Source organism: Acomys russatus, chromosome 27 (genome assembly GCF_903995435.1).
Source record: "Acomys russatus chromosome 27, mAcoRus1.1, whole genome shotgun sequence".
Lineage (NCBI taxonomy): Eukaryota > Metazoa > Chordata > Mammalia > Rodentia > Muridae > Acomys > Acomys russatus.
In genome coordinates, this window is record NC_067163.1 from 7465097 (window position 1) to 7486451 (window position 21355).

At 46.9% G+C, this 21355-nt stretch overlaps 1 protein-coding gene across 2 annotated transcripts in view; it reads left to right on the forward strand.

The window, feature by feature from the left end:
- Window positions 1–5128: 5128 nt before the first annotated feature.
- Tmco3 (transmembrane and coiled-coil domains 3) overlaps window positions 5129–21355 on the forward strand; it is a 30350-nt gene continuing 14123 nt past the window's right edge. For both annotated transcript variants that reach the window (XM_051169631.1, XM_051169633.1), the window contains exons 1-6: window positions 5129–5635; window positions 6186–6365; window positions 7869–8060; window positions 8993–9121; window positions 10833–10925; window positions 18410–18596. In XM_051169631.1, coding sequence (XP_051025588.1) covers window positions 5192–5635; window positions 6186–6365; window positions 7869–8060; window positions 8993–9121; window positions 10833–10925; window positions 18410–18596 — 1225 coding nt within the window. In that variant the 5' untranslated portion in view covers window positions 5129–5191. The remainder of the gene's footprint in view (window positions 5636–6185; window positions 6366–7868; window positions 8061–8992; window positions 9122–10832; window positions 10926–18409; window positions 18597–21355) is intronic.

The following is a 21355-nucleotide window of genomic DNA, read 5'->3' on the forward strand; positions in this document are numbered from 1 at the left end:
CCAGGGTCCCCACCCCGGGAGCTCAATCCTAGGAACTCCTACCCTACTCCTTCTTGGTTTGTCTCTTTCAAAAGGGGGCCCTTCCTAAGGGGCTGCCTTTGTCCACTTTCCTGGGGTGGGGGCTCCTATTCTAGAAGTTCTTTCCAGTGGCTTCCGGAGCTCCGCTTCCCAAGACTTCACCCAGACTCGGGATGTTGAGCTCTCTGAGCCTCCCGGTTTTTGCCGGTTCCTGGAATTTTATGTCGTCCCTGTGTGCTGCCCTGTGAGGCACTGAGGCAGACAGCCTCTTTTTAAAACGAACACCCCCAAGATTGTCTTTCATAAGGGATGTGCAATGCGCTCTAACACTTGACTTAAGCTTATGCAGTCTGGGAGGTGTCCTAAGCAAATCAGATATTTTACACGTTCCCCAAGGACTCTTAATTCTTCATTTAGGGGTAGTTCTCTCCCCTTCTCCCGACCGCACCCCCTTTGGGCTTAACCAGTCAACTTAAGTTGAAAGCGATGTAGAAGGTCACTGCACAGTGGCTTTAACCTCTGGTTGGAGCCTCTTGGGTAGATCCTCGTGGCTTTATTTCAGCTTTCAGTGTCGTCTTCTGTGGTGAAATGTGGATTTGCTTAGTTACCAGGGAAATATTTGCCGCTGCGGAAAGGATCTATCTCTTCACGGATCTTTTTCTCCTTCTTGGCTTCCCTAACCAGAGAAAGAACAAACACAGGCAGCTGGCTAATGAGTGAGCTCTGCGTTTCCTTTCTTTGTGGACTTAAGTAGGTGCCTCCTGAACAAATAAAGTAGCTATTTGAACAAGCCTTTGGACACCATCAAGACGCTGTGGGTTATCCGTTGTGCCAAATCACAGTTTGCCCAGCCTCTGTTTTTTTCTCATCTTTCTTTGGTTCATGACATCTTATTCATACTCTTCCATATTATGTTTTCCCCTCAAAGTAGTTTCAAGGATTGGCTAATTAATGAAATGCTTGCCCCCCCCCCCAAGGTTAAAAAGTACTTTCAAGCTTTTGGGAGTCACAAGAATTACCTTTTCATTTATATCCTCTTTCTTGTTTTCTTTCTTTTACTAATTAGCGTATGAACAATACACTTCCTCTTTGCCAACTGCCTGCTGTGTTTATGTGGGTATAAGGGCTCTTTTGAAACAGACTTTAGAATTTAAAACAGGCTTTGCTGATGGTAGAGCACACCTTCAATCCCAGCACTTGGGAGGCAGAGCCTCAGATCTCTGTGAGTTCAAGGTCAGCCTTGTCTGTGTGGCTAGTTCCAGGACAGACATGGCTGCATAATGAAACTGTCTCAAAACCAAACACCAAACAAACAAGCTTTAAGCCAAAGGGCTTTAATTCAGTCTCCCCCCCCCCCGTTGAGACTTTTCTTCCCTGTCTCATTCATCTCTTCTTTAGCCTACTCAAATGTTGTCTTGTAAAGGACAGAATTCTACCTTGGAGGCTGAGGTAGGACAATCAGAAGTTCGAAAGTAGCCTGCCTGGCTTATGTAGTAACACAGTGTTTCAAAAATGAAAAAAAAATTTTTTTCTTCTTAATAAGTTTTGAAGTAAATGTTATGATTCTTTTGTTTTGTTCCTACAAGACAGAGTCTCACTATGTAGTCCTGGCTGCCCTGCCTAACCTTGAACTCACATAGCTCCACCTGTCTGTGCCTTCCCAGTGCTGGGATTAAAGGCTATGCTTTGTTTTTTGTTTTGAGACATAACCTTGTTCTGTGGTCTGGGTTTGGCTGGAACTCGCTGTGCATTCCAGATTCTTCTTAAAACTCACGGCTGAGGTTATGGCACTGAATTTACCATGCCTAGGAAAATTATGTCATCTCATGCTGGAAGTGCTGCTGTTGCTGCTCCTCATGAAGACTGGCCAAGGGTCAACAACAAAGAGAAGAGAGAGGAAGGAAGGAAGGAAGGAAGGAAGCGAGTCCCTAAGCCAGGCGTAGTGTCACCCACCTTTAATTCCAACACTTGAGAGGCAGAGACAGGGGGATCTCTGAGTGAGTACTAGGACAGCCAGAGCTACACAGAGAAATTCTGGACCCTGCCAAGAAAGAAAGAAAGAAAGAAACAAACAAACCAGGGGAAAAAAAGTCTCTGTTTCTGTTTAGGGCATTTCCTCATTCAAATATAAAAACAGTATAGGCTTAATTCTAAGCTTTGTGCCTCCTTAGGGCTGCTTGTGAGCAACATAAAAACTTATTTGAGTTGATTAAGAGAGCTTGTTGCTCCTCCAGAAAGTGCGGGTTCGGTTCCCAGCACCCACATGGCAGCTCACAACCATCTGTGACTCCAGTTCCAGGGACCTGGCATTCTCTTCTGACCTCCTTGGGTACCAGGCACACATTTGGTACATAGACAGAAACAGTCACATTTGGAGAACATCCCGGGAACATGAGAAGCACACATAAAGGCGCTCACGTTCCTGCCCTTAGCATACTCTTCTGATGGAGGCTGCGCCCCTGGGATCAGGGAAGGGACAGCCACTTCAAGAGGCACCGAGATCACAGATCCGGCGTATTGCCAGGTGGGAGGAAATGGTCAGCTTGCGTTTGAATTGGGAACCTGTGTGGGTACAGCGGGGTTGGTCCTGGCACAAAGTCAAGCTACCACAGCAACAGGCTTGTTTTTCCTCACTGCTCAAGTCCTGCTAGAGTTCAGTGCTTTGACTTAAGCCAGAATATGGTGTTTTCTTTGGGATTTCGAGTGTTACTGTGACCACAGTGGCAGTCCTCTGGTTTATCAGTGTGCTGGCTAGTTTCATGTCAACCTGACAAAAGCTAAAGTCATCTGAGAGGAGGGACCCTCAGTTAAGAAAATGCCTGACAGTGGCGGCACATGCCTTTAGTCCTGGGAGGAAGCAGCAGGCAGATCTCTGAGTTTGAGGCCAGGCTGGTCTACAGAGTGAGTTACAGCACAGCCAGGGCTGCACAGAGAAACTCTCGTGTGTGGGGGGCGGGTAGATGGGGGGCAAGCATGTAGGAGATTTTCTTAATTAGTGATTGCTGTGGAAAGACCCAGTCCATTATTTGTGGTGCCATCCCTGGGCTGGCTGTCCTGGGTTTATAAGAAAACAATGTGAGTGAACCGAACCATGGAGGAGCAAGCCAGTAAGGAGCACTCCTCCCTGGCCTCTGCCTCAGCTGCTGTCTCCAGGTTCCTGTCCTGACTTCCTGTGATGAACAGTGATTTAAAAGCATAAGCAAAATAAACCCTTTTCTTCCCAAGTGGCTTTGGTCATGGTGTTTCATCACAGTAGTAACAGAGAGAAACAGTCTGTTTTTAAAATCAACACATTGACGCACCTTCTTGTAGGAACCGTCACTAAATGACCTGGCCTCCAGGATTTTTGAGTTCTCATGTTTTGATGTTTTTGGGTTTTGGTTTGTTTTGTTTTCTGAGACAAGGTTCCTCTGTTCAGCCCTGGCTGTCCTAGAACTTGTAGTGTAGACTAGGCTGGCCTTGAACTCAGAGGCCCAAGGTCTCATGTTTGTTTTCTGTTAGCCTGTCTCCATTGTCTTCCCTTCCTGCTTTTGTCAGAATGCAATCTGTAGAAATGCCACCTTTTATTTATGTTACTGCTAGCCCGCTTTGTTTGGAAAATTGCTGGTATTAACAGTGCGCGCGCGTGTGTATGTGTGTGTGTGTGTGTTTTAAGAGGCAGATTCCCAGTGAGATGAGATGCTGCTGGGTCCAGGGTGGAGGAGACCTATGACAGTTAGTTGGATGGTCCACTAAGAGGTTAGGTGTGGTATACCCATGAGCTGCAAAGCGTGTGAAGATGATATGTTTTGCTTTCTTTGTGGGCATAACTCCATGGGTGACTCCTAGAGTTTAACCCCCTTGATCATTCTAATCTTTGTTTCTTCTTCGGTCTGCTTTTCAGGCTCCGAGATCACCCTTTCTCAGTGTCCTTTACTGAGCATTTCTGCTACTGGCTTTCCCCTGCCCTGAGCAGTGTCTTCCACTCACCTCAGCTGTAGCTGCCACCAAGACCTTCCTCAAGCCCCAAACTAGACTGCAGGAACCAGGTTATCTACGTCCTTTTTCCAATCACCCGTGTGTGTGTGTGTGTGTGTGTGTGTGTGTGTGTGTGTATGTTAGGTCTCCCGTCAGAGATGGTAATGAGCCTGGATTTCAGTGATGGAAACAGTGTGAACATTTGATCAAGTCCCAGAGTTCCAGGCATGCCCAGATGCTTGTGACTGTTTTTAACCTTCATGTCTTACCTCATTAACCATGGCTCATTTTAGAAAATTGGCAAGCCAGGTGTGGTGGCACACGCCTTTAATCCCAGCACTTGGGAGGCAGAGGCAGGTGGATCGCTGTGAGTTCGAGGCCAGCCTGGTCTACAAAGTGAGTCCAGGACAGCCAAGGCTACACAGAGAAACCCTGTCTCGAAAAACCAAAAAAAAATTTTAAAAATTAAAAAAAAAAAAGAAAATTGGCAGCACCCCAAAAGGATTTATAAAGCGAGCAGAGTGACCAAGCACACCACTCAGCATCTTGGACGGTAGCTTTCCCTGTGATGGGGAAGTTTATTTATTTATTTTTTTTCTGCTTTTGACATGTGGCTCCTCTTAAGTAGAATAGGTTTTTGTCTTTCACACATAGTCAGTTTGTGAAGCTGTGTGTAATTCACTTACCATTCTACTTTTTTTTGGGTTGTCTTGAGACAAGGTGTTATGTTTTGAGACAAAGTGTTATGTAGCATAGGCTGGCCTTGAACTCTCAACCCAGGCATGTGACATTGTGCCTGGAGGGGCTGTGTTTTAGACTTTTTAAAAAAAAGATTATTTACTATGTATACAGTGCTCTGAGTACAGGTATGCCTGTACACCAGAAGAGGGCACCAGATCTCATTGTAGATGGTTGTGAGCTACCATGTGGCTGCTGGGATTTGAACTCAGGACCTCTGGAAGAGCAGCCAGTGCTCTTGACCTTGGAGCTGTCTCTCCAGTTTAGACCTTTAAAACTGTCTTTAAAGTTGAATGAAATGCCCTTGCTCTCCACTTACGGTTCTGTGACAGTCAGTATTTGGTTGTGATCTGGACACACGGTAAGTTCAGAAGTTGATTGATGCAAAGTCATATTTGTCTTTCAGCTGAAAATGCGTGTGTAAAATGCAAGCCGCCTGTAGCAGAAGTCTCTGCAGCCCGCCCCTCATCCTTGGACCATGAAGATCCTGGATGACAGTCTGTTCTGGATGCTGCTCCCATTCTGTCACCTGATAGCCAGTGCTGCGGAGCACGAGGAGGTGGCCAAACATGCCATCAAGTTACACCGAGGGAAGGGCGCCACGGCCACCCAGCGGAAGCAGTGGGTGCTAGACAGCTGCCGGCGGCTCACCGGGCTCCTGCGGCAGAAGAACGTGGTTCTGAAGAAGCTCAAGAATGCCATCAGAGCCGTGGAGAGGGACGCCAGCCTCTCCGGGGAGGAGAAGCTCTTCCAGGTGCACACATTTGAAATCTTTCAGAAAGAGTTGAACGAAAGTGAGAATTCAGTCTTCCAGGCCATCTATGGACTGCAGAGAGCCCTGCAGGGGGATTACAGAGATGTGGTCAACATGAAGGAGAGCAGTAGGCAACGGCTGGAGGCTCTGCGGGAGGCAGCCATCAAGGTCAGCCACCAGTCAGGGGTGGAGGAACATGCCCTGTGCAGGCATCTGTCGGGGGATGGGAGTTCGGGGTGGGGTGACACACAAAATTAGGAAGGCGGGCGGCTGGAGGGAGTACGTCTCTCAAAGCCTGTTTGTGTCATCATTACTTGTAAGAGGTGCCTACCCATGTCATATGTCATGTAAATCCTAGTGCTCAACTCAAACTGACTAGGATTGGCTCGTACTCTGCCTATGAACTCAAAAGTATCCACGTGCCTCACACATGGCAGCTCAGCACGTGGTTTCATGTTAGCAGAGGGCCTCCATCACTTACTGATGTGCTCTCTCTTCTTTGGTATGTTTCAGTGTTGCTTGCCCAGCACATTTTGCTTGGCTCAGCATATTTGAGCAGTTTAGGATGCTTGACTCCCTCTGCTGGGTAGAGTTAGAGTTGCACCTGTACAAATGGCCCCTTGACCTGGAAAACTTCTCCTGGGTCTAAGCCAGAGGAGGGAGTCAGTCATATGCCAGTGTAACCATTTCTAAAGCTTCGTTTGTTACAAATCACTAGGAAGAGACAGAGTATGTGGAACTTCTTGCTGCCGAAAAGCACCAAGTGGAAGCCCTCAAAAATATGCAGCATCAAAACAAGAGTCTATCCATGCTCGACGAGATTCTTGAAGATGTGAGAAAAGCTGCGGACCGCTTGGAGGAGGAGATAGAGGAGCATGCCTTCGACGACAACAAATCAGTAAGTAGAAGGCCAGAGTGGTCCCTCCACTGGCTGGGCCATTGTGATGAGTGTAGGCCCTGGCGAGCTCTGGAGAGTCATGCATGCGTCTTAGTGAAACTGAGACTGGGACAGACTCGAGCTACTCTGTGCCACGTTGAAATTAATGTGGCATGTGTTCAGAAGTGAGCTAGCTAGTCTGCGCTCTCCCCCAACCCTCTCTCTAGGGTTTTGAGATAGCGTTTCTCTGTGTAGCCCTGGCAATCCTGGAACTCACTCTGTAGACCAGGCTAGGTTCCAAGTCAAGAGATAGGCATGCCTCTGCCTCCCCAGTGCTGGGATTAAAGTCAAGCATCACCACCAGCTGGCTCCATACAGCTGTTCCTGTTTGAGTGACTTGTCTCCGGGCCCCAGCTTTGCCACTCAGTTTGGCGTGGGACTCTGGAGCCAGGAAGTTTAGGGTGTTACGTCTCAGGGCTTACCTACTGGGGAGTCCCTAAAAGTTTGCAAAAGACAGACTCATAGCAGAAACCAGATTCAGGCTTCTCCTTTGTCATGTGGTGATCAAAGGGGAAGGATCTGATTTAATACTGACGGCAAGAGCTGTAGGTCTTGGGTGGACCTATAACAGTTATTGAGTGTGTGGGGACAATAGAAGCAGGGTGTTCAGTTTTTCTGGGATTGAAGAGGAACTCCTAATCATTTCTAGAGCTATAAATGTTTGAAAGAATATACCATAAATCAGCCAGGCGTGGTGGTGTACGCCTTTAATCCCAGCACTCGGGGGAGCGGGAGGGACAGGGGACAGAGGCAGGCGGATCCCTGTGAGTTCGAGGCCAGCCTGGTCTACAAAGCAAGTTAAGGCTACACAGAGAAACCCTGTCTCAAAAAACCAAAAACCAAACAATAAACAAACAAAAATATACTATAAATCAAAGAAAGCAGATGTTTGGAAGCAGCATAAGCCCTAATTTATTATTTTTATTTTTTTATTCTTCTGGTTTTCCGAGATAGGGTTTCTCTGTATAGCGTTGGTTGTCCCCAAACTGAGAGATCTGCCTGCCTCTGCCTCCCAGAGTATTAGGATTACAGATGTGCGCAACTGCACCTGGCTAGCCATAATGTTTTATCTTTAAATTCTTTAGTGGAAAAATTGCCTAATTCTAGCTAATGGACACTATTGGGTTTGTTTGTTGGAAGTACTGGGTGTTGAACCCAGGGCTGCACACACTGCCAGAAGAGGGCCGCGCTGCTGAGTTACACAGCCAGCCTTCTGTTCACTCTGATTTTGAGATGGGATCTTGCCAAGCGTCTGTTCTACCCTCCGGAGTCCAGGTAGATCTCGACCTTGGACCCGTGTACCTTACCCTCTAAGCTGGGATCACAGACCTGGAACCAGACTTAGTGTTCCTGATCTGTTTGTAACAGAATACTAAAGCATTTCTGTTATTCTTTCACTTTACCCTTTAAATGTCAATGTGAAAGCAGTTAATGCTGCGTGTGTGGTATTGGTTGTCCTTACAGGTCAAAGGTGTCAACTTTGAGGCAGTTCTGCGAGTGGAGGAAGAGGAGGCCAGTTCCAAGCAGAACATCACAAAGCAGGAAGTGGAGGATGGTCTGGGCCTCAGCATGCTCATCGACTCCCAGAACAACCAGTATATTCTGACCAAACCCAGAGATTCAACCATCCCACGCGCAGACCACCACTTCATTAAGGCAAGCTGCAGCCATCATCCTGGGGCTGACCTGTGAGGCTGAGCCGTGTCTCCAGCCTTATGCTGGATGCCAGCCTCCTTGCTGTCAGAGGCTCCACTGGAAACCTCAGATCCTTTCTTCCAGAAGCCTTTCTTGTCTTGTTTTATTTTGTCAGGGCGGGCTCTAACTCTGGGGCCTGGGCTGGCCTGGAACTCACTATGTAGTGCAGATTGGCCTTGAGTTCTCAGCAACTCTCCTGGCTTAGCCCCTGAGTGCGCATAGCCCGCATTTGAGTTTCACATACTCTCCCCATGAGCAGAGAAGGTAGGAGGCCCAAGGGCGCCTCCCAGGTGCTGATTCTCACAGGAGAACCAAGCGCACATCAGGTGCTGCTGTCCATGGTTACGACTAGAATGGGCCCCCAAGAGCTGATTCTGCACAGACGTTGTGGGTACCCTCCATGAAGGTTGGGGCTCCTTTGTAATGGTCTCTTCCCCTCCTTTAGTGATGAGTAAATACTGTCTGTGACATACTGGGCACTGTAAACACCTGGCTCCAAGTCTCACTCACCCGGGGGCTTCAGTGCCATGCTGGATGTCCTTACTAAGTTACGTAATCATCTGGCGGCGAGGAATCCAAAGGTGAAGGTGTCACGGATTAGCATATGAGCTCTTAGGGCCCTGAGGCCAGAGCATCCACGGAACTCAAATACTCAGGAGCCAAGGATGGTTCTAGAGAGCTTGAATAGACAGACACGTCCTATGAGGATGGAAGTTCATCTCCTAGAGCACAGTTTAAGGCTCTCAGCTTCTGTGTCCGGCAGGGCGGTGGGGAGCGTTCTTCCTCTCACTTTCATCACTTGTTCTTTATTCTCGTGAGGTGAAACCAGGGACCTCCGTCCCGTTCTACCCTCCCAGGTACACTCCGTGCTTATTCCCTCTCCTGTCTGTTAGGACATCGTGACCATAGGAATGCTGTCCTTGCCGTGTGGCTGGCTGTGCACCACGATAGGCTTGCCTACGATGTTTGGGTATATCATCTGTGGTGTGCTTCTGGGGCCCTCGGGACTAAACAGCATTAAGGTGAGAATCATTCTTTACTGTTTTTAGTGTCTAACATGATGCAAAAGAAACACGAGTGACGACTAAACATGTCTGAGCTCGAGTCAGTGAAGAGACCAGGCAAGATACCCTTAATGTATTCTTTAATCTATAGGAATATCGCATTTCTTGATGCAGGGTGGCTTGATGACAGGCTATCTGCCTCTTTACATTATATTAATTAAAAAAATTTTTTTTCCTGAGACACAGTTTCTCTGTGTAGCCCTGGCTGTCCTGGTCTGGGTTTGCAGATCAGGCGGGCCTCGAACTCACAAAGATCTGCTTGTGTCTGGCTCCTGCCTTCTGAGAACACAGGTGTGCACCACTGTGCCCAGTTTATATTAATATTTTAAAATTTGCATCCTAGCTAAAAGTGGGGCATGGTTAGTAGAACCAAACCATTAGCCTCTTCCTGTAGGAAGTTGAAAGGCTTTCATTATGAAGCTGAGAAATGGAGATTTGAGTGTATCATTTTGGCACCATAGCTATGGTCTGAGCAAGAGAAGGGAAGAGAAATAAAAGGAAAATAGAAGAAGCAGTAAGGAAGCATAAACACAAGAAAACGTCAAGGAAATAACATCGGGCAGAACAGTAAGTGGAATAAACTCCCACACTGAAAGACAGGTTGAAGGATGGTATCAAGGGAAAGTGTTGTAGCAAGAGACCTGGAAAAATAAAGCAGTGGAAAGTGAACGCGAGAGGTGCAAGTAAAAGCAGAGTGAGAACACTGCAAACTCAGATGGCTCATGCTGGGCTCAGGGCAGCGTGAGACCACAGGGACACTTAAAAAATTGCTGTCCTGTTTCTTTTCATTTAGTATGACAGTATTAAAAGCAAGTGACAAATGAGTCAAAACTGTGTGTGTGTGTGTGTGTGTGTGTGTGTTTGTGAGAGAGAGAGAGAGAGAGAGAGAGAGAGAGAGAGAGAGAGAGAGAGAGAGAGAAACCTTACATATAAAAGCCTCTGGGATGTGGCCAAATGTGAAAATTCACCTCATGAAAAAAAATTCCTCCTCCCCAGGAAGGAGTGGAGAAAGGAGTTCACAAAGACAGAGTGACTGTATGTGTGAAAGCCAGTGACCCCCACAGCTGCTTTTTTGTTTGTCTTTTTGATTTTGTTTTTGTTTTGTTTTGTTTTGAGACAGGTTTTCTCTGTTACATAGAGCCCTGGCTGTCTTGGGTTCTCTTTAGAGCAGGCTGGCCTCAAACTCACATAGATCTGCCTGAATCTGATTCCTGGGTGCTGGGATTAAGGTGTGTGCCCCCACGGCCAGGGATACAGCTGCTTATTAATGAAAACTATAATGAAAATAAATACTCCTCTGAGCCAGGTGCAGTTGTGCATGCCTGTAATCCCAGGACAGCCAAGACTATTACAGAGAAACCCTATCTCGAAAATAATAATAATAAATAAATAAATAATGAACCAACCTCTGGCAAATCAAGAAAAAGTGTGTGTGCATGTGTGTGTGTACATAATCAGGAACCAAAAGATTTGTGTGTGTGTGTGTGTGTATACACATAATCAGGAACCAAAAGATTTTAGATATAAGAGAAATTCCCAGAATTCATCTTTCTTTTAGAACATGCTGATTTTGGTGGGTAGGGTATATTTCTCTGATTTATCAGCACATGTTCTCTGCGTAGAGTATACTAAAGAAAGCAAATGTAAATAACATGCTTTTGCTTTTCAGTCTATTGTACAGGTGGAGACATTAGGAGAATTTGGGGTCTTCTTTACCCTGTTTCTTGTTGGCTTAGAGTTTTCCCCAGAAAAGCTGAGAAAGGTAAGGACTCAACCGTCTGCCACTACCCAGGAGAAACTTAGTTTATTTACCTTTTTCTTTTTTTTTCTTTTTGAGCAGGCTGGCTTTGAACTCAAAGAGTCTTCTTGTCTATCAAGTGTGTTTTTTTCTTTTTTAAACTAGAATATGACATTTTAGTTTGATACTATTTTTTAGAAAATACATTTGAAAAAGTCAAAGCTTAATAAATAGGATGAATTTTCATATAGCTTTATATGTATTCCCTCCAAAAGCATGAAACTGAGGGTAGAATATAATAGCTATTTAGTATTTGGGGTATTTCTCTACAAAAAAATCCCTAAGATGGAAAGTGAGTTAGAGGTTTTACTTTTACCTCTAAAATAAAGGAGATGATTTCTTAAAGGTTAAAGGTGTTGGAGGATTAAATGAATATCACTGGAAGCTGGGCTGGTGGTACATGCCCCTAGTTCTAGCATTTGGGAAGTGGAGATCCTTGGGCTTGCTGGCCAACTGGTCTACCCTATTTGGCCGCCTCCATGCAACTGAAAGACCCTGTCTCCAAAAGGCGGAGGGTACAAGGAACGACACCTGAGTTTGTCCTCTGGTTAGTGTACATATGTGGTATGCACCAGCACACACAGGCACTGCCTCCCCTTCCCCCAGCTTGCACATCCATATACATACAAATTTAACAACAAAGGAACCTTAACTCTTCATGGTAACAAGTTTAAGAAATGCCTTTAATCCCAGCACTCAGGAGGCAGGAGCTGGTGGATCTCCATGAGTCTAAGACTCGCCTGCTCCACATAGTAAGTGCCAGGCTTGTCAGGGCTACACAGTGAGACCTGGTCTCAAAACAACAACTGTTGGCTCTGTTTCTTAACAATTAAACTTTATTATACAACCCAACTAGCTTACACAAGAGTATCCGTTCCATAGGATGGGTCCGTATGTGTCTCTGGCCTGTTCCCTGAGCCTCCTTCTGATCCATGCGCGCTCAAGCCCGGTCTGCCTCAAGCCGGGTCTGACCCTGTTGCTGTTCTCTCCTCTCCACCTGCCTGTCTCACGTGCTAAGGGAGGTCTCCTTCTCCCATTGAGGGTTGATTAGAAAAATAATAGTCCAGGTGGAGTCCCCAAGTCTGTTTCCTGAATTCCAGGCCCAGGATGGCTCCACCCAGTCTTATCTCAGAGAGTATCCATGGTGTGTCCAAGGGTAAAGCCCGCCAAGATTGCTTTCACCTGTGACAAAGCTTACAGTCCTTCCCACAAACAACACAACAACAACAACAACAACAAAACAGGACTGCTAATGGGATGGTGCAGCATGGAAAAGGTGTGTGCAAGCCTGAGCAGCAGAGTATGATCTCCAGGAGCCACACTGTGGAGGAGAAAACCAAGGTGACCTCTGCCCTGCGTAGGCAGGCTGCAGCACCTCCCCACAAATCCACCAACCAATGAATGCTAAAAGAACGCCATAACTAATCTGAATAGCTCATGGGCTGAGCAATAAGCTACCTACCTGATGGAATGTTGTCTAGCCACAGAAACACTAAAGCCTAGAGACTAAGGAAAGTGGTCGTTACAGCACTAACCCTAAGCAAAATGAGGGTCTGGAGCGATGGCTCGGGGGTTGAAACACTTCCTGCCCTTGCACAGGACCTGCTTTCAGTCCCCAGCACCCACATCAGGCGACTCACAGGCTTGCTATCCTTGATCCATGGCCCGTCCCCCTGTAACTCCTCCAAGAGGACCCAACACTTCCAGGCTCCAAGCACAATTGCACTCATGTGCATACACACCACCACACATAGACACACATAATTAAAAATAAAGCAAACCTTTAAAAAAGGAAAGAAGCTGGGCGTGGTGGTGCACACCTTTAATCCCAGCACTCGGGAGGCAGAGGCAGGTGGGTTGCTGTGAGTTCGAGGCCAGCCTGATCTACAAAGTGAGTCCAGGACAACCAGGGCTACACAGAGGGATCCCATCTCGGAAAAACAAAAAAACCCCAAACAAACAAAAAAGAAGAGACATGAAACTGTGTCTAGTAGCATGAACCTCTAATCCTAGCTGTTTGGGAGGCTGGCACTGGAGGGGTCCAACCTGAAATGCCGATAGTCACACCTAATGTGGGAAACTAGGGCACATTACATAATAGTGGTGACGTAAAGACGCAGGCGCACACAAGGAGTCAGCAAGGAACAGCCATGGTTATATCCCTCTCTGTGTTTTCAATTTTCCTACAGTACTCATTTTTTAAAATAACGTTTTTCTTATTTTTGGAGGATTTTATATAATTTGTTTTGATCATATTTACCCCTCCCCAGCTCCTTCCCGATATGTCTCCACTTTCCTAGCTTCCAACTTTATACTTTGTGTGCGCACTCTCCCTCCCTCCCTCCCTCTCTCTCTCTCTCTCTCTCTCTCTCTCTCTCTCTCTCTCTCTCTCTCTCTGTAATTCTTTGAAAGGGTCAAGTGTCATACAGTGTGTTTTGGTCATATTTGGGCCCCCCAACTCTTCTCAGGTCCACCCGCCCAACTTTGGGTCCCTTTTCTTTTTTAACTTGTAAAGACCAATTCGTGCAACTCAGACACTCTCGAATGTATGGTCGTAAGCTGGAATGTGGTCAACTTACCAGGGCATACAGTTTTACAAAAAACCTGTCTCCCCCTCTGCTAGCAGCTAGCAGTTGCCGTCCTTGCCACGGCTAGAGGTGGGGTTGTGTGCCCAGCTCCCTGTCCATGCTGGGGTTTCGTGTGGCTTGGGCTTGCACATGCTGTGTGCATGCATCATAGTTGCTGTGAATTCATATACACCGCTGGCCTGCGAGAGGATGTTTCCTTGTCATTCATTGCCTTTTTCTCTTATACTCTTTCCACCCCTTTTTCTGCAATGAGCCCTAAGCCTTGGGGAAGGGAGTATGGTCTGTATGTTCCCTTTATGGCTGAGCATTCTATAGTCTCTTGTTCTCAGGTCATCTATGGGTATAATAGTAAGTCATTAGGAGACAGTTTAATGCTGTGTCCATTTAACAGAATTCAACAGATAACTGTCGTAGGCTTTTCCTCTAGAGCCTATGCTGTGTCTGGCCATAGGTTCTTGGCTCAGTGATGGTGCCAGGTGTGGGTTTCATCTTATGGAATGGGGCTTGAACCAAGGTGCTTGGTTACTCCCGTGATGCTCATACCACTGTTGCACCACAGGGCGTGTCTTGCCAAGCCAGTCATTACTGTGGTGTACATGGCTCACAGATGGTTATGATTAGTGATGACTTTTCTCCTCCGGTAGCTTGCATAGCACCGTCTAGCACCATGAAAGCTAGTCAATATTTTGGTTTTTTTATTGTTGTTTTAGATTCACCATGTAGCCCAGGGTAGCGTTGACATTGTGGCAATCCTCCTGCCTCTGCCTCGCGTGGACTGGAATTACAAATGTGTGCCACTACTCCTAGGTATCTGGTATTTTTAATCTTTCTTTTTTAAAGGCTTGTTTGCTTCCAAGAGTGACCATTGGTTTCTGACATTTGTCTTTACACTGTGTGATCTTTTTTTGCCTTCCCTGGAGAGAGGCTAGTTGTCACTAGTGCCTTTAATTTTCTTTTACCTCTTTTCTGCTATAAGCTCTGTTAGTCTGTCTGATCTCACAGCCTGGGACTGATGTGCCCAGGTAATGCCTCCTCTTGAGGAATTCTGAACTGTCTCAGTGCTGACTCGCAGGAGCTTCTGTCTCCCCCTTGTTTCTTACATCATACGCCATATGTTGTAATCTCTAACCTTGAAGTTCAAAGAAAAGTAACCATATTTAATTTAGATCCTAAATTTAAAACAGCCCTATTTTTCCTGTGCGTTCTCTTGAAGAGCTTGTATGGGGTGGGGAGGGAACGCGGTGGGGTGGAAGCGATTTCTGGGTGTCCCACTTTGTTATAGGCTGGGGTCAGCCATCACAAGTGCCGTCTTGGGCAGGCTTCATGGGAACTGACCTTTGTTTCCAAGTACAGCGGCTCACGTAGGATTTTAAAATTACAGACATTCGATGTAAACAGTTATTTGTGGCAAGCGAGGCAGGTAAAGTTCTGTTTCCTTAGAAGGAGCAGTAAGATCTTCATAAGGCTCCGAGCCTTCCTGGACATCACTTTGGGACATCATCTGTGCAGCAGAATTCTGTTAAAGGTTGCCCTGGTTTTCGTAATTTTTTGGTAGTATTCAAAAGTTGATGGTGAGTGACATTCTGTAACATTATAACCATGAGCACTATAAAACAGAGCTAGCTTGGACTGGGGCTGTTTTGCCCCTGTCATCTGTACCTGGGAGAACCTGAAGGAAGAGTCCTTGCTCTGTCAAGTGAGTGTATTTTGGGCGCTTGGGGTGAGTGTACTTTGGCCTGATAAAGGAAAATGTTGGACTAAAACTCTGTGTGTTCTTGAGGTCTGGCTGGGCCTTCATCCCGTGGCCCTGCAGCACCCCCCCCCCCATCTGTGCTGAGTGGCAGCCTGACCTGGACGTGTGCCTTGGCTCTGCAGTTTCATCGCCAAGAGTGCAGCTTGTTGCAGCTCCTGCAGCTCCTGCAGGACATTGGTACTGACTTAGCCAACCATAGTCTGTCTTCATCTTTCCTGTTTTGTCATGCAGATACAAATGACTGGGGGCTCTAGGGCAGCTGGAAGTAATGAGTGAGCACTGGGCCACAGTAGGTCTCTTCTGTGTAGGCAGCTTATGTTTGGCAGAAAACACCTGATAGTGTTTTCCAAATTAGTAATAATTGCTGGACACCCTCTCAGCTCTCTGGATCCTCAGAAGGGACACTTAGAAACAGCCAAAGTGACACGAATCTGGTAGAGAATACAGTCTTCCTACCCAGAATGCCCATCCCTGCTTAGTCTGGGGTTCTTGGACATGCCAGGACCTTCCTCACCATCCTGCTTCGCAATTTGACTCAAATTATTCTCTTTGTTTTGAGACAAGGCCTAGTTGTGTAGTTCAGACTGGCTGGACTGAGAGACCCTCCCACCTCGCCCTTCGTAGTACTGGGATTATAGGTGTATGCTACTGTGCCTGCCTTTGAACTCTTCATTTTTTATTTTAATAGTTCACCAGTTTTTACCTCTCTCTGGATAAACTATGAATTCTGGGGAGCCAGAGTTATGTTTTCTTCTCTTTTCTTCCCTTTGGTCTTCTAGCAGGTTCTTGCTGTACAGCATGGTGTTCATCCCCTTAGCACTATGGTTCAGTGCATCAAGCCCTGCCCTGTTCCCTGACTTTCGGGTCTCAGAATGATGTGCCTTGAGAACGAAGAAACAGAAACCTAAAGCAGCCTGTGAGGCTGGTACCCAGCTGTCTGGGGATTCGTGCTGTTGCTGGAAGCTTGCCAATAGGGCCTTCCTGATTCTTCTTTGCAGGAATCACTTGTGGGTGAAGTGGTCACCTGTAGGCTGCATTTCAAATGCATCTTGGGTCCCATGCTGACTGGGAACCTCTGGCTGAACCCACTTGTACCCGAGTCTTTCCATGGCTTGTGTGTCCCTGGGCCCTCCTCCATGTGCTGTAGAAGCGCTGAGGGTGCTCTATTCTCCAGGGACCCCAGCAGAGTCCTTCTGTCTCAGAGACCACTCAGTCTCACCGTTCCTCCCTCCAGATGTAGAGTCTGTTACCTGTCAGAGCACATAGCAATCTTATGTTGACATAAGCAATCTTAAAATTCTCAGCCCTTTAGGGTTAGTAAGATGGTTAAAAAGAAAAGAAAGAGAAGAGAAGAGAAGAAAGCTTGCCCACATGAGTGTGAACAGCCTAGTTGGTCTCTTAAGTGGCTGTTGGAGGTACAGCTCACACAGATTCATGGGTAGGGATGCTCAGCCCCCCACCCCCAGAGGCTGTGCAGGAAGGTTGAGTGAGTTAGCCTCAGAGGACTACTGTGACTGCCAAGCACAGGAAGGAGAGAAGGGTGCCTGAGCATTTGGGACCAGTCCCTGGGGCGCTGAGCATCTCTACCCATGAGTCTGTCTGAGCTACATAGCGAAGGAGGCTGTGCAGCTCTTGGACCCAGTCACCTGTCATTGGGTTCTATGGTGCTCAGGGCATCTGTATATTTGGAAACCCTCAGGGACCCTCTGATTCCTGAGTCAGCCCAGCAGGTTGGTGCTGTGCATCATGGGAGGTCAGGGGAGTGCTCACTTGACTGCAGCCAGAAAGCTCTGCCACCAGCATAGGAGCATCCCTACCCCTTCCCAGTTCCAGAGGGATGAAGTTGTCACCCCAAGATTAGAGCAGGGTGGGGAAGGTTCTAGGCTGCAAGGCATCTAAGGTAGAGGCCCTTGAGGCTAGCTCTGTATAAGGCCTCTGCTGGCCTAGGGAGCACGCTGCCCGGGCTGCCCTCCAGGCTCTGTGACCTTTCACAAGCTGGTGCTGTGTCTCCACCTCCATACAAGATAGGAAGATGTGTTCTGTACCTCAGAGTTTGTTCTGAAGATCTCATTTTTTAAAATGTCTACACACAGTCCAGCCGTGGCAGTGCACGATGCCTTTAATCCCAGCACGTGGGAGGCAAAGGCTGGGGGATCTCTGATTTCAAGGCCAGCCTGGTCTATAGAACAAGTTCTAGGACAGCCAGGACTATACAGAGAAACCCTGTCTCAAAAAAAAAACCAAAATAAAACAAAACAAAGTGTCTATACACACACACGAGGATACAGAGAAGCCACGTGTATAAATGACTTCTAGTTACTTTTCCATATTGGTGTTCTGCATCAATGGATCTGTCCAGCTACAGAATGAACATATTTAGAAACAGCTATTTCTGTATTGAATATATAAAAGACTTATTTTTATCATTAATTTTCTAATTAATAGTATATAAGCATTTGCATAAAATTTATATTGTATTGAGTCTTATAAATCATCTAGAGATGATTTAGCATTTACAAAAGGACATGAATAAATACTATACATCTTCAATAGGAAGGTTTGAGCAAGGCTGGGGCTCAGTGGTTAAGAGTACGGGCTGTTCTTTCAGAGGACTCAGGATCAGTTCTCAGCAGCTACATTGCATCTAACAATCTTTTATAACTCAGCCTCAAGGGATCTGACACGCCCTTCTGCACTGCATGGGCACAGGCATGCATGTGGTGCACTGAGAAATATACAGACAAAGCACCCATACACACAAAAATAAATATATACAATTTAAGAGTAAAGAATTTGAGCACTGGAGGGTTTTAGTATCTGGTGTCTGGTGGAGGACTGTAAGGAATCTCCAGGGACACCGTGAGGTGATTGTACAGAGAGAGTGTGTGTGTGTGTCTGTGAGTGTGTCTCAGCCCAGGACGTGTGTTTATTATGTCTGGGTGTATAGGCTCTGAGTTCCTTCCTGAGAGGTCAGTTTTCTGCTCTGTGGCAATTGCCCTGGGTGTGTAGGAATGAACGTGTATGTTCTCTGTGCACTCTGTAGCTGTAGTTCAGAGATGGGCTGCTGTCCTAGATGTGTAGGGATGAACGCATGTGCTCCTTTCCAGGTGTGGAGGATATCCTTACAAGGACCTTGCTACATGACACTCCTGATGATTGCCTTCGGCTTATGGTGGGGACACCTTCTGCGCATCAGGCCCACTCAGAGTGTCTTCATCTCTACCTGCTTGTCCTTATCAAGCACACCCCTGGTGTCCAGGTTCCTGGTGGGCAGTGCCCGGGGCGATAAAGAAGGTGGGTGAGCAGCGTGTTCTAAGCATGTTTGCAGTTAGTGTGTATCTGCGCATTCACAGCTGCAGGCTGTCAGTCCTCCGTAAGATGTCCAGCTGCTACCAGCTACTCAGTTCCCATTCAGCACTCCAAGGAGCGAGGCTTCTGCTAAGCTCTTCCCCTGGGTTAAAAGGAACACCTGTCGTGTGCTCACGTACTTAGCATCTTTAGAGAGCTGGGAGGGAATTAGACCAAGATCAGCTGTCTGCACTGCACAGCATATGGAGGCTGTGGGGATGGTAGCGTGTTGAGGACCAGCGTTACCATTGGTTTGTTTAGTTGTGGCAGTACTAGGAGCTAACACAATTGGTGAATTTCCCCATAAAACCAGAGCACTTTAGCAACGAAGAAACTCCCAGCTCTTTTACTTGCCTTGTTTGTTCTGTGTGTGAACTGTTGTCTTCTCTGAGTCACTGCTTTGTGTGGTGAGACCGGAGCAGTGAGGAGCAGTCACAGTGGCTTTATCTCCCGGCTCTGTGTCCTTGACACATTATCCACATTTTCATGTACTTGTTCCCAGCGCAGTCATTGTTTGCTTCTTACTCGGTGTAAGTAAAACAAAGGCCCGACGTCATAGTGACCTCACAATGATTCCCTGAACACACCAGGAACAGAAGAGAAAGGGTAAAGAGAAAACCAAGAAGATGTGGTCGACTCTAGTGACACTAACACTGGTGTGCTGGGCACAGAGAGCTGTGTGAGACAGTGCAGGGAGCTGGCCCCAGGCCTCATGAACTCTAAGCTGGGGGGCTGGAGCTCTGCAGTCCCACTGTGACTGTCACAGTGTATTCATAGTGTGACCTGGGAGTTAGGGGCTTCTCATTGGTGAAGGAGGCTCAGAGAATTGCTGTCTCTACCAGACCTGTGGGACTCGTGGGATATGGATGTGACACTTCCTTGTGTGGCTCACCTTGCTGTCACTACCTTGACGGCCACATCTGTGGCAGGCCAGCAGACGGGCCCAGTATCCCTGTGGATGGTGTCTGGAACGCAGGACTAGGAGACAGAGGCTGAGAAAGTGCGTCCAGGGATGAAGTACAAAGCAGATTCATACAGTGAGAAGAAAATCTGCTAGGAAAGACAGCTGTCGGCCTCGGTGCCTGTGAGTCCCTCCTTCACAGGAATGCTCACTAGACCACAATGGCGTGACCAAATGACTGAACATAAATGAAGGTGTCACATCTGTGTAACTGGATCAGATACAAAAAGCTTAGAGCAGACAAACGAAGGCATTTAGATACCGCAGAGAGGTAAGCTTGATGTCTGTGTAGAAGCCACAGAAAATGACTGGCGATTTTCCTCAAGCAGAGAAAGACATGAGGCTTAGATTTAAAGTACATCTCTAAAACTGAATAGGAAAAAATGAAAAGTTTTCCCTCATCATGTCAAAATACAGAAGCAGCGTTTCCAGTCCAAGGACATCTCAGCATTTGGCGGAAGAGACAAGTGCCTTAAAGAAATAGCACCTGCTTTCTCTGTACCATTAGGTCATGTCAGAAGGTGGAAAACCTGTACAGTCCTGGCAGAGCAGGTCACAGATACAGAAATGCGACTAGGGCAGGGATGGTGGAGGGATTTCTAACAGCCTCATGCCCCGCTCTACAGGATAGCAGCAGCACTCGCTCTACTGGATAGCAACAGCAGAAGGTGCACAGCCAGGCAAATAAGCCAGAAACAACGAGGTGCATGGGATTTATAAGCTGGACTATTTGGAAAGGAGGCTAGTTTTGTTTTGTTTTTAAGGCCACACTGAAAGTATAGAAAAGGTCAAAGGACATGCTCCTGTTGGTGTGTGTGGCAGGGAGGCTGATATACCGAGTGTTGTAGACTCTAACAAGGTTTTATTTCTTGTGTGAGGAAGGTGGTACACCTGCACTGTCAGGAGGTGCAGCTGGGGAGGGGTGGTCAACGTCTGTGGATATAGCTCAGTTGGTAGAGTGCTGGCCTGGCATGCTTGAGGCCTTGGGTTCAATCCCCAGTACTGCTTAAAACAGGCAGGGAGTATGATGCTGGTCATCCCAGCACTTGGGAGGGAGAGGCAGGGAATCAATTTCAAGCCATATAGGCCAGCCTAGCCTAAAGAACTTGACTTCATTTTTAAGTTTTAATGAATTAGTAGTAATAAAATATGCAAGAAATTTGGGAATAAATCTCTCAAAAGGCATGTGTTACCCTTGAGGGGAAAAAAATCATACAAATGCAGTATTACTGAAGATTTATTTAATCAGGGAATTTGTGTTTGTGGACAAAAAGGCCTAATCTGTAAGATGCTATTTCTCCTTGAATTTATAAGCTCACAGCTATTCTAATAGAAAGATCTGCCAGCATTTCATGGGCGTTGGCAAAAGTGCTACAGATTCACTGGAGGCCAAGAGGCAAGACCACCCTGTGGATCTGAGGAGGGCTGGAGATGGCTCAGTGGGTGAGAGCACCCGCTGCTCTTGCAGCCTGCTGGGGCTTCCTTCTCAGCACTCAGACAGCTCATAGCCTCTTCAACTGCAATTCCAGGGCCTCCAGTGCCCTCTCCTGGCTTCCTAGGGCATGTGTGTACACGGTGCAAATACAGATACACAGGCAAACCACTCATACACATAAAAACATTTTTAAAAAATGAATTTATTTATTATTTGGACAGTGTTCTGCCTGCAGGCCAGAAGAGGACACCAGATCTCACTATAGATGATTATGAGACACCATGTGGTTGCTGGGAATTGAACTCAGGA